Here is a 13,920-nt window from a genome sequence, read left to right as displayed (position 1 = left end):
CCAAATAAAGTTGTCATCTTTTTTTTGGCACATGCTTTGTGAATATCTGAAGAGTGCTTTCCAACAATGTATAGTAGTTGAGCTAAAATGATTTCAGGGTACTGGGGATTACAGTTAGTGCAGTTTAAATGTTATGTTCAAATAATGCAACCTTGTACAGGAAAGTAATTTTAATAGAATACTTAATTTCAGTCATAAAGACTCAATATCTCTCTTATAATATTAGACTTTTCAGAAGAAAAACAATGAAGTCACTAAAAGCTAAAATATGAAAAAAAGACTCTGAACAGATATAGCAGTGAGAAGCTGTATTCCACATCAATACTGCTTATTTCAGTGGGTGTTTTCAGTCAATGCTATAGTTCTTTCAACGGTTTATGTAGATAAAAAGGGATTGTGAAGAATTGTAGAAGAATCTCCACATTGGGCTAATGAGCAACAACATGAAATATGTACTGGATAATTATGCATTAATTGATGTGTTGGGACAAAGAACCCCAATTTCTCATGGTGTCTAAGTTAGCCATGATTCACCAGGAAAGGAATCTTGGCATTATTGTCAGTAACTCAGTGAAGATGTTGACCCAGTATATAGTAGCTATGGAGGCATTGTGGAGTGGTAGCAGATGCTCTTGTTAGAGGTTCATCATAAAAAGGTGGGGAAAAAATCTGTTAGTACTCTCATATGTTGCTACCAGTTGGAATTTTTTCTTCTTCTGTTAGTGGGATCACATTATGCCCTCCTTAGATTCTTTTTCCCAGACTCTTACTCCATTTATGGCAATAACTTTGACATCTGGAATTTCTATTCATACATATAAAGGGGATTTCTCCTCTCCTTCTTTCAGTTCCCTTGAATTGTAGATTTTCAGTGAGGACTTTGGTTCTGTCCTTTTCATTCTAATTCCAAACTATGACCAGTTTTGGAACAAACAAACTCTTTCCCTTTACGTGTTACTTGTCATAACAATACTACAATAGAACAATAATCCCAATTAAACAGCTCAAGGGAAGATCTCAGGGGCTCACATGTCTTTACACTAATGCACAGAGCATGGGAAATAAACAAGACGAACTCCAACTTTTAGCACAACACCACAAATATGATATCATAGGGATCACTGAAACCTGGTGGGATGACTCCCTATCGCTGGAATGTAGATATCGAGGGGTATAACCTCTTTCACAGAAACCGAACAAAGGGGAGAGGAGGCGGAGTAGCCTTATATGTCAAAAACTCTTATGCTGCAGAAGAGATTCAAGACAGCAATCTGGGAAACCAGCTTGAAATCATCTGGATAAGAATTAAGGGAACTGGGACTCAAAAAGATGTCGTTGTAGGCGTCTATTACAGACCCCCCCCCCCAAGCCAGGAGGAAGAACTTGATGAAGTCTTCTGCCAACAGTTGACCAAACAGTCACAGAGAAGAGATGTAGTAGTCATGGGCGATTTCAACTATCCTGATATTTGCTGAAAAACAAACTCGGCCAAGAGTACAAGGTCCAACAAATTCCTCGCTTGCCTTGCAGACAATTTCATGGTCCAGAAGGTAGAAGAGGCAACAAGGGGATTGGCTACTCTTGATCTCATCCTAACAAATGCGGAGGACCTGATCGATGCGGTCGAAGTGGTAGGATCCTTAGGGGCAAGTGACCATGTGCTCCTGCAATTTGAGGTACAAAGGAAGGCCGAAACTAAGACAAGTCAAACCCGCATTTTGGACTTTAGGAGAGCTGATTTCCAAAAAATGAAGGAAACGCTGAGCAGCATTCCGTGGACACTGATACTAAAAGACAAGGGAGTTACGGATGGATGGGAACTTCTCAAGAGTGAAATACTCAAGGCGCAATTGCAAACCGTGCCAACAAAGAGAAAAAATAGGACAAGTGCAAAGAAGCCAGAATGGATGTCCAAAGAACTTCTAACTGTGCTAAGACACAAAAGAGACATGCACAAGAAGTGGAAAAAGGGAGAAATCACCAAAGAAGAATTCAAACAAATAGCCAACACCTGTAGGGAAAAGGTCCGCAAGGCTAAAGCAAAAAACGAGCTCAGACTTGCCAGGGACATTAAAAACAATAAAAGGGGCTTCTATTCTTATGTCAGTAGAAAAAGGAAAAACAAGGAGGTGATAGGACCTCTTCGAGGAGAAGATGGGGCAATGCTGACAGGGGATAGGGAAAAGGCAGAACTACTTAATGCCTTCTTTGCCTCGGTCTTCTCACAAAAAGAGAGTCTTCAACCTCAGCAAGATAGAGTGGATGAGGGATTGGAGGACATCCAACACCAAATTGGGAAAGAAGTCGTCCAGGAATACCTGGCCGCTCTTAATGAGTTCAAGTCCCCAGGGCCAGATCAACTACACCCCAGAGTATTGAAGGAACTAGCGGAAGTCATTTCGGAACCATTGGCAACCATCTTTGAGAGTTCTTGGAGAACGGGAGAAGTTCCAGCAGGTTGGAGGAGGGTCAATGTGGTCCCAATCTTCAAGAAGGGAAAAAAGGATGACCCAAACAACTACCGTCCGGTCAGCCTCACGTCGATACCGGGCAAGATTCTGGAAAAGATTGTTAAGGAAGCGGTCTGCAAACACTTAGAAACAAATGCAGTCATCGCTAATAGTCAACATGGATTTATCAAAAACAAGTCATGCCAGACTAATCTGATCTCTTTCTTCGATAGAGCTACAAGCTGGGTAGATGTGGGGAATGCCGTGGATGTAGCGTACCTGGATTTCAGTAAGGCCTTCGACAAGGTCCCCCATGACCATCTGGCAAGGAAACTAGTCCAATGTGGGCTAGGCAAAACTACGGTGAGGTGGATCTGTAATTGGTTAAGTGGACGAACACAGAGAGTGCTCACTAATGCTTCCTCTTCATCTTGGAAAGAAGTGACAAGTGGAGTGCCGCAGGGTTCCGTCCTGGGCCCGGTCCTGTTCAACATCTTTATTAATGACTTAGATAAAGGGCTAGAAGGCATGATCATCAAGTTTGCAGACGACACCAAATTGGGAGGGATAGCCAATACTCCAGAGGACAGGAGCAGGATTCAAAACGATCTTGACAGATTAGAGAGATGGGCCAAAACTAACAAAATGAAGTTCAACAGTGACAAATGCAAGATACTCCACTTTGGCAGGAAAAATGAAATGCAAAGATACAGAATGGGGGACGCCTGGCTCGAGAGCAGTACGTGTGAAAAAGATCTTGGAGTCCTCATGGACAACAAGTTAAACATGAGCCAACAATGTGATGTGGCGGCAAAAAAAGCCAATGGGATTTTGGCCTGCATCAATAGGAGCATAGTGTCTAGATCTAAGGAAGTAATGCTACCCCTCTATTCTGCTTTGGTTAGACCACATCTGGAATATTGTGTCCAATTCTGGGCACCACAATTCAAGAGAGATATTGACAAGCTGGAATGTGTCCAGAGGAGGGCGACTAAAATGATCAAGGGTCTGGAGAACAAGCCCTATGAGGAGCGGCTTAGGGAACTGGGCATGTTTAGCCTGAAGAAGAGAAGGCTGAGAGGAGATATGATAGCCATGTATAAATATGTGAGAGGAAGCCACAGGGAGGAGGGAGCAAGCTTGTTTTCTGCTTCCTTGGAGACTAGGACGCGGAACAATGGCTTCAAACTACAAGAGAGGAGATTCCATCTGAACATTAGGAAGAACTTCCTGACTGTGAGAGCCGTTCAGCAGTGGAACTCTCTGCCCCCGGAGTGTGGTGGAGGCTCCTTCTTTGGAAGCTTTTAAGCAGAGGCTGGATGGCCATTTGTGAGGGGTGATTTGAATGCAATATTCCTGCTTCTTGGCAGGGGGTTGGACTGGATGGCCCATGAGGTCTCTTCCAACTCTTTGATTCTATGATTCTACTGAAGGATACCAGAAGGAATATGAACTGAAAACAGGTCATGTTAATATATTTGCAATACAAATAAATATTTGCAATGTGGCTACTTAATCCCTCCCTATCGATATTTGACACTTGGACCTCCTTAAGGCCAAATATTGATAGGGAGGGATTAAGATGCCAGTAGACCAATGAAGGCAACAAGCAACAAGCAAAAACAGAAATTGCCACTTGCCCAGAAATTTTGAAGTTTTAATTTTGAAGTTCCAGTTGACCATGATTCCCTACAGAGGCAAAATAGCATTTCTCTATACTTTAGCACATTTAAAGTTAAAGCCCTGTTTTCTCACATTTGCAGTCAGGGATAGCCAATTCATTGTAATACTACAGGTGCCGATAAGGCAAGGTGGGCATCTGTTGGATGCTAGGAAACTGCCTTGCCTCCATGTGCGACTTTGTAAAGACCCCATCCTCTTAGAGAATTTAGTTTTAATTTTTCCCCAAGTAACCAATAACAATCCTTTGCACATGAAGGCGTTCATCTTTTTAGACCTCTAGGAACTTTGTAAAATCTATATAAGCCATCTTTCAGAATAGGAAATAATTAGAGTGGACGATTTGAATTTTCAGAACTTAAGAAAATATGAGGGATCCATTCTGATTTCCCTAGAATTTGGCAACGTGTTCAATATCACTGCCTCAGAGTTTCAGGAGTGTTTTTGTTCAGTGGGGATGAAAACATTGTCTCCACAGGTTTGAGGTTCCAGTGGAAACCCATGCTTACTAATTAAGTCAAAGAAGCCACCTGACTTTGCATTTGAAGGAACCAAATTTTTTTTAGACATTTACTAGTATTTTTATTGTTTGAAATGTTCAATGTTTTACTTTGATGATTTCATTGATTAACTGATGGAGCAGTAGCAAGTTAGTACTTTAATATATGCATAAGGAAAGTTGCAAGTTGTGTGCATCCTGCAACTTTGCAAAACGTTCGATGCTTGGGAAGAACAATATATACAAATACAGTGCAGCATGTAAGAAAAATGGTTCAATCCAGCTAATGCTGGTGGTTGGTCTTGCACAATCTTTAAAGAGGTGTTAAGAACGCAGACTATTGCATTGGCTATCTTTTGTAACAGTGTTAAGCATCCTTTTGTCTTAAAGTATAGAACTGTGATCATAAGGACTGTTTCTGATGTTTCTGATAGTTGGTGTGGATGACTACAGCTCAGAGTCTGATGCGATTATTATACCTTCAGCCCTGGACTTTGTCTCACAAGATGAAATGTTGACGCCTCTGGGAAGATTGGACAAGTACGCTGCAAGTGAGAATATTTTTAATAGGTATGGTATTTATCCTAAAGAACAGAATGTATAATTTATAGGGTTCTATATTTTTTTTAAAAGTTGTGTACAGGGCAAAAATTGTTTTTAAGACAGGGATTTTATTAATTACATTCATTTACTAGTTCATTTTTTTCCATTTGGTGAATTATATGCCCTTATCATTGGCTACTTTGCATTTCAGTTTGTAAGAAAATAGGTGTTAAAAGTTTTGCATCATTTTTACAAAACAGTAATATTAGAAGAGACTATTTTTTCCTCCAAATTATACATATTACGGGTACATATGAGTAAAAATGCTGCTTTCATTGTCACATTTTTAACATGTGCAAAATAAGCTTGTGACATATTTTTACAAAGATCGGTCTGCCATCTGATATTAGAATGACTTTCTGACACTATGAATGTATTTTGCTCAGAATGGAGATAAGTTTCTGTCTTTTGAGAAGTAAGTTTTATGTGGATTAGTGGACAAAATCTTAGACAACACAAAGCAGGGTCACATTGCCACAAAACTCTGGGCAAGCTCACACACTCTTAACCTAACCAGAAAGGGTTTATGAGAGAGTTCTTGAAGACAATAATGATGCAATAGTGATATACTGATTCAGTGTAAATTCAATGAAACAGCAATGTACTTTTTCATATTCCAGGCAAATGGTGGCTCGAAGTTTGTTGGACACTTTGAAAGAAGTGAGTGATGATGAAAGAGATTGTATTGCTGTGTTGGAAAGAGTCAGTAGGCTAGCAGATGATTCAGGTATGTGATAAAAGCCATCTGAGCCATTTCAAGTATGGTTCCTATGAATGTCTTTTGGGCAGGAGGGAAGTGGCTGTGTGTGAGAGACATTGACATATAAATGCAGCAATGAATATTTCTTCTTCCTCTTGCAATTTTATACATGCAGATGAGTTAAGCTAGGATTAGATGGTTCGAAAAGTGAAAAATGGCATGTGCTAATGGAGGAATTGTTACAGTTAGAGAAAATGGAACAGCACTGAGTTGTTGGCAAAAAGAAGAGAAAAGTTTTTGATGAAGAATTCTAATGTTCTTTGTTTGAAAATTATGGCATTTCAAGAAGTGTCGGCAGATCCAATCCGCAGGTTACAAATATTACCACCTCTCTTGAATTTAAAGAATGTATGGGAGAAGGTGGTTCTGGCACACTTTTGTGCTTTGCATAAACAGACTTAGCCTCTTCTACAGAAGCGTTATCTAACATGAAATGCTGTACTCTTCGACTCTACTGGCACATGCAGAAAAGCCATTTTTAAAAAGGGCTTTGGATGGGACTTCAGAGGATTAGCGAAGCAGCATGTGTCCCTTCTTCCCTAGAATCTCTATAAGCCTTGAAAGAGGGCAAGAAAGATTTATACTAGTCCAAAACATTTTACAAGGTGATATAAAAGTCCTCCTGCTTTCTCCTGAAACATCTGCACTTTCTCTACTTTCATTATGAGCACATGATTTTTCCTCTTGCAAAGGCAACAGAAAAGACAGACAGGCGCTCTGCTATTCATTTGGCTTGTGTGAAGAACTTATTTCATGGGATGTTCAAATCCCAGCTGAAAACCAAGCCAAAGTTTCTGGGCTTAACATATTCTCTTTAGAAGAAGTGCTCATTTGAATTGTAACCCGTGATATGTGTTTTATTATTTATTTTGTTCCGTATAAATATGTCACTTACTGATGCATTTTGATATTTTTATTGATAGAGCCAACAGTACGAGCAGAGTTAATGGAACAGGTGCCTCATATTGCTATGTTTTGTCAAGAAAATAGGCCTTCAATTCCATATGCGTTTTCAAAATATTTATTACCCATTGTGGTGAGATACCTTGCAGACCAGAATAATCAGGTGAGACTTCCTTCAAATTACTGGAAAAATAGAAGATAATTTAGAGACTGTATGTCACATTTTGTTCCAAATGAGCACCACACCAAATGTTTTCCACAAGTTGTTTGGACAGTATGAATATTTGTGTTTTGAACTAGGAGCAAGGTTGGCATAGAGCAGAGCCCCTAACTCATGAATGCGTGTAATCTTTTGAGTCAGAAAGATTGCCCAGCTTTATTCTAGGAAGTTAATTCTGCTTCATTTTGGCTTTACCTTGAAATTGGTGCTAGCTCTTTCATTTTGCAGATTTGCAAGACTACACAATGATACACTGGAATTCTTTATTAATTTTTGTATGAACACAGTAGTTTACCTTGTTTCCCCCCACTTGTTTTTGTCTGTATATGACATTCTAATAACACAGAGAGTAATTTAAATTAATATTGTAGGGTCTGGTGGCTTCAGTAGTTTTGTGCTCAATTATAATTTTGGAGATGATACAATTTTTTAAAAAAAATTAAACTAAATTGTTATTTTTTTTTCTGGCTAGGACTGTAAAGAGGTCCATGCTACACTCCTGTGCATTTCTATTCTAAAGTATGACCCATTGGGTTCAGTGGGGTTTACGCTAGGTAAATGTTTGTATAGTTTCAACTTTATATGTGATCCATAAAGTTATCTCTTGTTGTTTTAGAAAATATTTGCTTTAAGAATTTATTATGCAGGTGAAAACAAGTTTCTTTTACTGTCCCTTCTGTTTTGTTTTTTTTTTAAATCATAGGTGAGAAAAACAAGCCAGGCAGCATTACTTGTTCTTTTAGAACAAGAACTTATTGAGCGATATGATGTGGAGACCAAAGTATGTCCAGTTCTGGTAGAATTGACTGCTCCAGACAGCAATGATGATGTGAAGACAGAAGCTGTGGCAGTAAGTAGGAGAATTAAGTTACGTGCTCCAGGCATTGATGTATGTTTAGAGCAGTACTTATTAAACGCTCTGGTGTGAGAGACTAGTAGGTGTATTCTCCCTGTGTACTGGGGGTCAGCAGCTTATTTGTCCTCATTGCCAGCCATTGTTTGCTTTTCTCCTGGAAATTCACTGCGATTTGGCAGCTAATGGCTCATGAACTGGGAACAGTCTTTAGGCAACTATTTAGTGTAGCACTCCTCTAGAGAGAAAGTATGCACACCCTTTTTTCCGCCATGATTGCTCCAGGCAGTGTTAGGTGGACAAGGGCTCTTTTCATTTTCTTCTCTCATACTCATTTCAGTGGGTGTACACACACACAGAGCCTTATATATATAGATCCCATCCTCTGGAGCCCTACTAAGATTACTGTTTATCAGGTAAAGGACTGTTGTTGGTTCCAGTTTATGGAAATACTTAACATTGAGCAATATGTTGTTCTTGCATAACTCTTTATTTCAGTGTAGATATTATTGTAAAAATTATATGTTCTATAGTAGAAATGTTTTGTCATAGTCGCTTTTTTGTATACCAGTGGAAGTGGTTCTTGGTGCAATTGCTTGCCTTAGCAAACTGCCCCAAAATACATGCCTGGAGTTCTGTACAGTCAGTCCCTGAGTTACAAACATCTGATTTACAAATTACTCATAGTTAAGAAATGGGGTTGAGACAACAGGAAGTGGGAGAAATCTTCTCCTGGGAAAGGAAATTCACTCTTGAAACGGTTATCACAGGGAAAAGATGTCTCTAATGAAACTTTATCACCAATCTTTGTTTCCATAATAAGCCATTTTTAAAAAAATCAATATATAATTTCACAGCCTATTTTTGTAGCATTATTGTTTGTTTAGACATGTAATATTTTGTAGATCGTCTGAATATATAGTGAATTATTTTTTTTCTTTCTTATTAGATAATGTGTAAAATGGCATCCATGGTAGGAAAGGACATAACAGAGAGGCTGATTCTTCCTAGATTTTGTGAGATGTGCTGTGATTGCAGGATGTTTCATGTTCGTAAGGTATGATTTCTGCCATTATTGTGATATTTTACTCTGAATACTTATGGCTGATAGAGACATTAGATACTAATTCCATCTTGTGTATTTGTGAATGAACACCTGTCACTTGCAACCAGTATACGCATTGTGCATGCTTGAGTGTCAACTATATATTCTAACCTTAAGTTCTTATATGAGGGAGGCAAATAAATGAATGCATGCATTATTCTTTCTGATCTGGAGGTTTGGACAGGGGAGTGGTTTCATTTTTGACCCCAAATATGATAATTAATTCACTACTGAGTGTGAAAAATGGGATTCATCCACTTTCGTTAAACAATTGTGTGGTTCCCATATTTAGCCTGCTTATTTATGGCAATAGCTCTGATCTCCAAGCTCATTAAAAAAAACTCAACCTACTGAAATTAGTGGTGTGCTATTCTGTTTTATTCCTGCAGCTGATTTAAAGTAAACAGTATTTCTTACACTATAAAATGTAATTTTCTGTTTTAATTTTTTTTTAAAAAAATAATACATATATATCTGTTTATAGTCATTTTGTAAGAGATGTCATTTACTAGATAGGAACATGGCACATCATTAAATGTTTTAGGATACTTTCTCCAATAATTTTATTGATCTCCTGTATATATTCTGAAGTTTTGCTAATATGATGCATTGTTTTTAAGGTCTGTGCAGCCAATTTTGGTGATATCTGTAGTGTAGTTGGACAGCAAGCCACTGAAGAAATGCTAGTAAGTCAAAATTCAAGCATTGTTCTACAATTATTTCCTCCAATATTACTTAATTCACCAAGTTGTAAATGCATTAAACTGTGTTGCATTTTTATAATAGCCTTTAATTTCATGACAGTTGATAGATTCAGTTGATAGACAGGGTAGGGCTGAACAACCATGGTTTTGCAGCTTTTTACAGTAGATCATATTTTTTATTTGTACAATTTGCATTCCACTCTTTTTCTACGAATTGGATTCAAGGAAACTTACTATAAATATAATATAATAGTATACATATAAATGAATATTATAAATATAATTAAAGCATAAAAGGAATAATGTAATAGATATGGTGTATCATAACTGGAACAACTACAGCTGTTTTGTGACTTTATTCCTTTGAGGCATACAATGTTTTTGTTGCAAATTAGAAACTCTGTGGGATCCCTTTTAATGTCTTATGCTGTTGCATGCTGCTTTTATAAGCTATATTCAGGATGTGGATAAATATTGATACTATATTATCTTCTCCTAACCTCTCAATATGTGCAGGATGTTTATATGCATATACAGTTCTGGACTGACATACCTAGGATTTCATTCTGTTCATTTTTAAAGGATTTCTGAGTGGGCAATTTTATGAATTCACTCTTGACTTTGTCTTACTTATGTGATGACTGTGACTCTGGACACACATTGTACTTTCGGTTTGAAAACTTACAATACAAGATGTGCTGCATAGCATAGGTCTATGGTAATAAATGGTAAATCAAATGCAAACAGGTATATCTGGAATAGTTTCTGTTTGTTGAAGATTACAGTGATAGTGACAAATACAGAGTTTAAATTATATTATTGCTTGTCTCACTGAAGGGAATGGTCTCTGCAACACCTTATAGGAAAAAATGTGGTGGTGCTGGATTCACAGGCCTACATTTTGTATCAGATGTTGTGTCTATAGTAATTCAGTTGGTCTGGAGGGATCTTGGTCATATGGGGACCAAGATTAAGAACAATAAAGTGTCAACTCCATTAGCTGCTTATACCACATGATCAACTGAACTACAGCTGAGACAACATCTGATACAAAATGTAGGCCTCTGACATCGCCATTGTATTTTAATTTTTTTATTTTTTCTGTATGGTTTTTAACATTTTTTGCTGATGAAAAAAGTAGAGGTTTTAAAGCTTTTATGATACATTTTGTGCATTTTGGTTTGCAAAAAGGGATGGGATTTTATAATAATAATAAAATTTTATTTATATCCCACCCTATCTCCCCGTGGGGACTCAGGGTGGTTTACAACAAGCAACGGCAAACATTAAATACCATACAATATTAAACAAAGAACAAACTAACCCAAACCACCCAGATCCCAAAAAACATACCTAGCATTTTGTATTGTGTTTTTATTTTGCTGTATGTGTACAATGGCTACCCCTGGATATGTATGTTTTTCCAAGTGAAATTCTAGGTATATGTAGTTTGGTAGACTTCATCCCCCTCCCGCTAGTAGTTTAGGATTAACAAGAAGAACAAATTAGATCCCTCCTGATGGCAGTTTTTAATGTTTTTCAGCTACCTAGGTTTTTTCAGCTTTGTGCTGATAATGTGTGGGGAGTACGAAAGGCATGTGCTGAATGTTTTATGGCTGTTTCATGTGCCACGTCACAGGAAGTCCGTCGGACAAAATTATCAACACTTTTTATTAATCTTATCAGTGACCCTTCAAGATGGGTAAGATGACAGTAGTTAAGCTTTCATTTTTATTATTCTTGAAGCATGTATATCCTGATTATTTAGAGAATGTTTAACATTGACTATTTGTTGATAATGTTATCATGAAGGAAATCTCTCCAAGAGGCAGTGGCATCCATGGATTTGGCAATGGTTTTCAACCCGTGGGTCCCCAGATGTTTTGCATTCAACTCCCATAAAGCCTAACAGCTGGTAAACTGGCTGGGATTTCTGAGAGTTGTAGGTCAAAACACATAGGGACCCACAGATTGAGAACCAATAGAGAGAATTGAAATGGACAAACACTACCTTTCCCCCTCTAAGTTTGTGAGAAATAAAGGAACCAAAGCATAACTTATACTACCACACAATGACCAATTAGAAACCAAATCAGTAATGATGAGTTTTAAGATAAATTGCTGTAATTGTGAGGGCTAAAATATTTCCCAAGCCACCGTGATGTAGTAGTTTGAGTATTGGACCATGACTCTGGAGACCAGGGTTTGAATAACCACTTGGCCACAGAAGTTCACTGGATGTCCTTGGGAAAGTCCACATTCTCTCAACCTTAGAGGAAGGCAGTAGCAAGCCCCATCTCTACAAATTTTGCCAAGAAACCTTGTGACGTGTTTTTAGAACTGCCATAAGTTGAAAAGAGTTTGAAGGTATGTGAACAACAAAATATTTCCTAGTGAATTGAGAGACTATAGAATTCTGCCTCTGTTGTTGAGTTCTTCTAGTGCTAGATTATATTCCAAATTATGTACCATGAAATCTTAGTCAACTATTGAAAGCAACCATGACTTCTATCAATAATTGCAATGTCTAGTGTTTTGAGGCAATTGGGCCTGTGGAGATAGTGTATTTTTTTTATTAGGACTAATAGTTTTTTCATGAAATCATCATGAATCAAATAGTGCAAAAGGCAAAAATTATAACAGAAGTATTTTTTTCCTTGACCAACATATATTCCTGGCAGTTTGGCTTGGGTTCTCCCAGTCCATTACTTTCTTTGTTTGAAAGCTTCCATTTTCATAATTTAATATATCTTTTGAATTTCATACTGACCTGTCATATAGCTGCTTCCTCAAAGGGTTGTTTGCTGATTTACTTTTATAGGTATGCATACTCTTGTGAATTGTAAGTGGAGATGTTAATGAAATTTTGTGTTTTTCAATAAAATCATTACTCTGAAGAAGGCAAAGGGTGCATGTCTTCTCAAGAGTTCATAGATCTTTTAATTGTTTTTCGTGTCAGGAGCGACTTGAGAAACTGCAAGTCGCTTCTGGTGTGAGAGAATTGGCCATCTGCAAGGACAGTGCCCAGGGGACACCCAGATGTTTTGCCTTCCTGTGGGAGGCTTCTTTCATGTTTCCTCATTTATTTATTATTTTATTTATTTACTGTACTTATACCCTGCCCTTCTCACCCCGAAGGGGACTCAGGGCGGCTTACAAACTATGGCAACAATTCAATGCCAGATTCAGATAACAACAATATCAATAGAACACATTATTATAAAACTGTAAGAAACACAAATATATAAATTAAAATAGTCTTTCAAATTATTAAAACATATTAAAACATTTCAAACATATCAAAATTACATTGCATTGAAGCATGATTACACGTCTTACAGTCCAGTGGCTTAACCAGCTGGAGCTGATGGATGGGAACTCATCCTGTTTTCTGGATTCGAACCACTGACCTTTCGGTCAGCAGTCCTGCTGGCACAAGAGTTTAGCCTATTGCTCCTGGTCTTTTAATTGAAAATGAAATATTGTACTTTGTGTTTCCTTGTGATACTGGTATGGTTATAAAGTGTACATGCACCCATCTCCTCCTGGCATAATTGTGGAGGCAGCTGCTGTTCTTACTGGTGAACTAGGTAATGCAGTGTGTTGCCACATTTCATATTGATCCTGTTCCTAAGAGCATGACCCCCTGTAGCATTTCTTCAAAATGTGCACTTTTTCTCTACAAGACACTGTATTTAAAGGAGCTTTCTGGAACATGTTTTTCTAGGTCCGCCAAGCTGCCTTTCAGTCCCTGGGGCCTTTTATATCAACATTTGCAAACCCGTCCAACAGTGGCCAGTTTTTTAAAGAAGAGGAATGTAAAAACACTGAGGACCAGAATTTTGCTGAGGAGAATAGGTATGGATGGATTATGTATTAAAAGTATGTTCTTAATGTTGCCCTACAACAAAGGGAAATTACAAAGGAAATTCTGGCTTGAAACCAACTTGCCAAATTCTAATGTTACCATCATTGTTGGATTTTGGTACCTTGGGTTTCATCCAAACTTGCCTAACATCAGGGTGTTTGGCTTCATAAGGCTATTTTCTAATCCTCCAGAATGGGTTTTTATGGAGCACATGGGGTTGCAGAGGGATGGAGAATTATCTTTCTTCTGCTTGATTGAAGTACTTCCACAAGGAT

At 38.0% G+C, this 13,920-nt stretch overlaps 1 protein-coding gene across 4 annotated transcripts in view; it reads left to right on the top strand.

Moving 5' to 3' along the window:
- Positions 1 to 13,920, top strand: part of PPP4R1 (protein phosphatase 4 regulatory subunit 1) — a 44,526-nt gene that overhangs the window by 11,900 nt on the left and 18,706 nt on the right. For 2 of the 4 annotated variants that reach the window (XM_060775038.2, XM_067467466.1), the window contains exons 3-10: positions 5,064 to 5,199; positions 5,853 to 5,959; positions 6,916 to 7,058; positions 7,819 to 7,965; positions 8,918 to 9,025; positions 9,694 to 9,759; positions 11,321 to 11,479; positions 13,505 to 13,635. In XM_060775038.2, coding sequence (XP_060631021.2) covers positions 5,064 to 5,199; positions 5,853 to 5,959; positions 6,916 to 7,058; positions 7,819 to 7,965; positions 8,918 to 9,025; positions 9,694 to 9,759; positions 11,321 to 11,479; positions 13,505 to 13,635 — 997 coding nt within the window. Of the gene's footprint in view, positions 1 to 5,063; positions 5,200 to 5,852; positions 5,960 to 6,915; positions 7,059 to 7,818; positions 7,966 to 8,917; positions 9,026 to 9,693; positions 9,760 to 11,320; positions 11,480 to 13,504; positions 13,636 to 13,920 lie in introns of those variants that run through there. The other 2 variants (XM_060775039.2, XM_060775041.2) reach the window with 2 other exon arrangements.

The sequence above is a fragment of the Anolis sagrei genome, chromosome 4 (assembly GCF_037176765.1).
Source record: "Anolis sagrei isolate rAnoSag1 chromosome 4, rAnoSag1.mat, whole genome shotgun sequence".
NCBI lineage: Eukaryota > Metazoa > Chordata > Lepidosauria > Squamata > Dactyloidae > Anolis > Anolis sagrei.
This window is presented reverse-complemented; position numbering and strand designations above follow the sequence as displayed.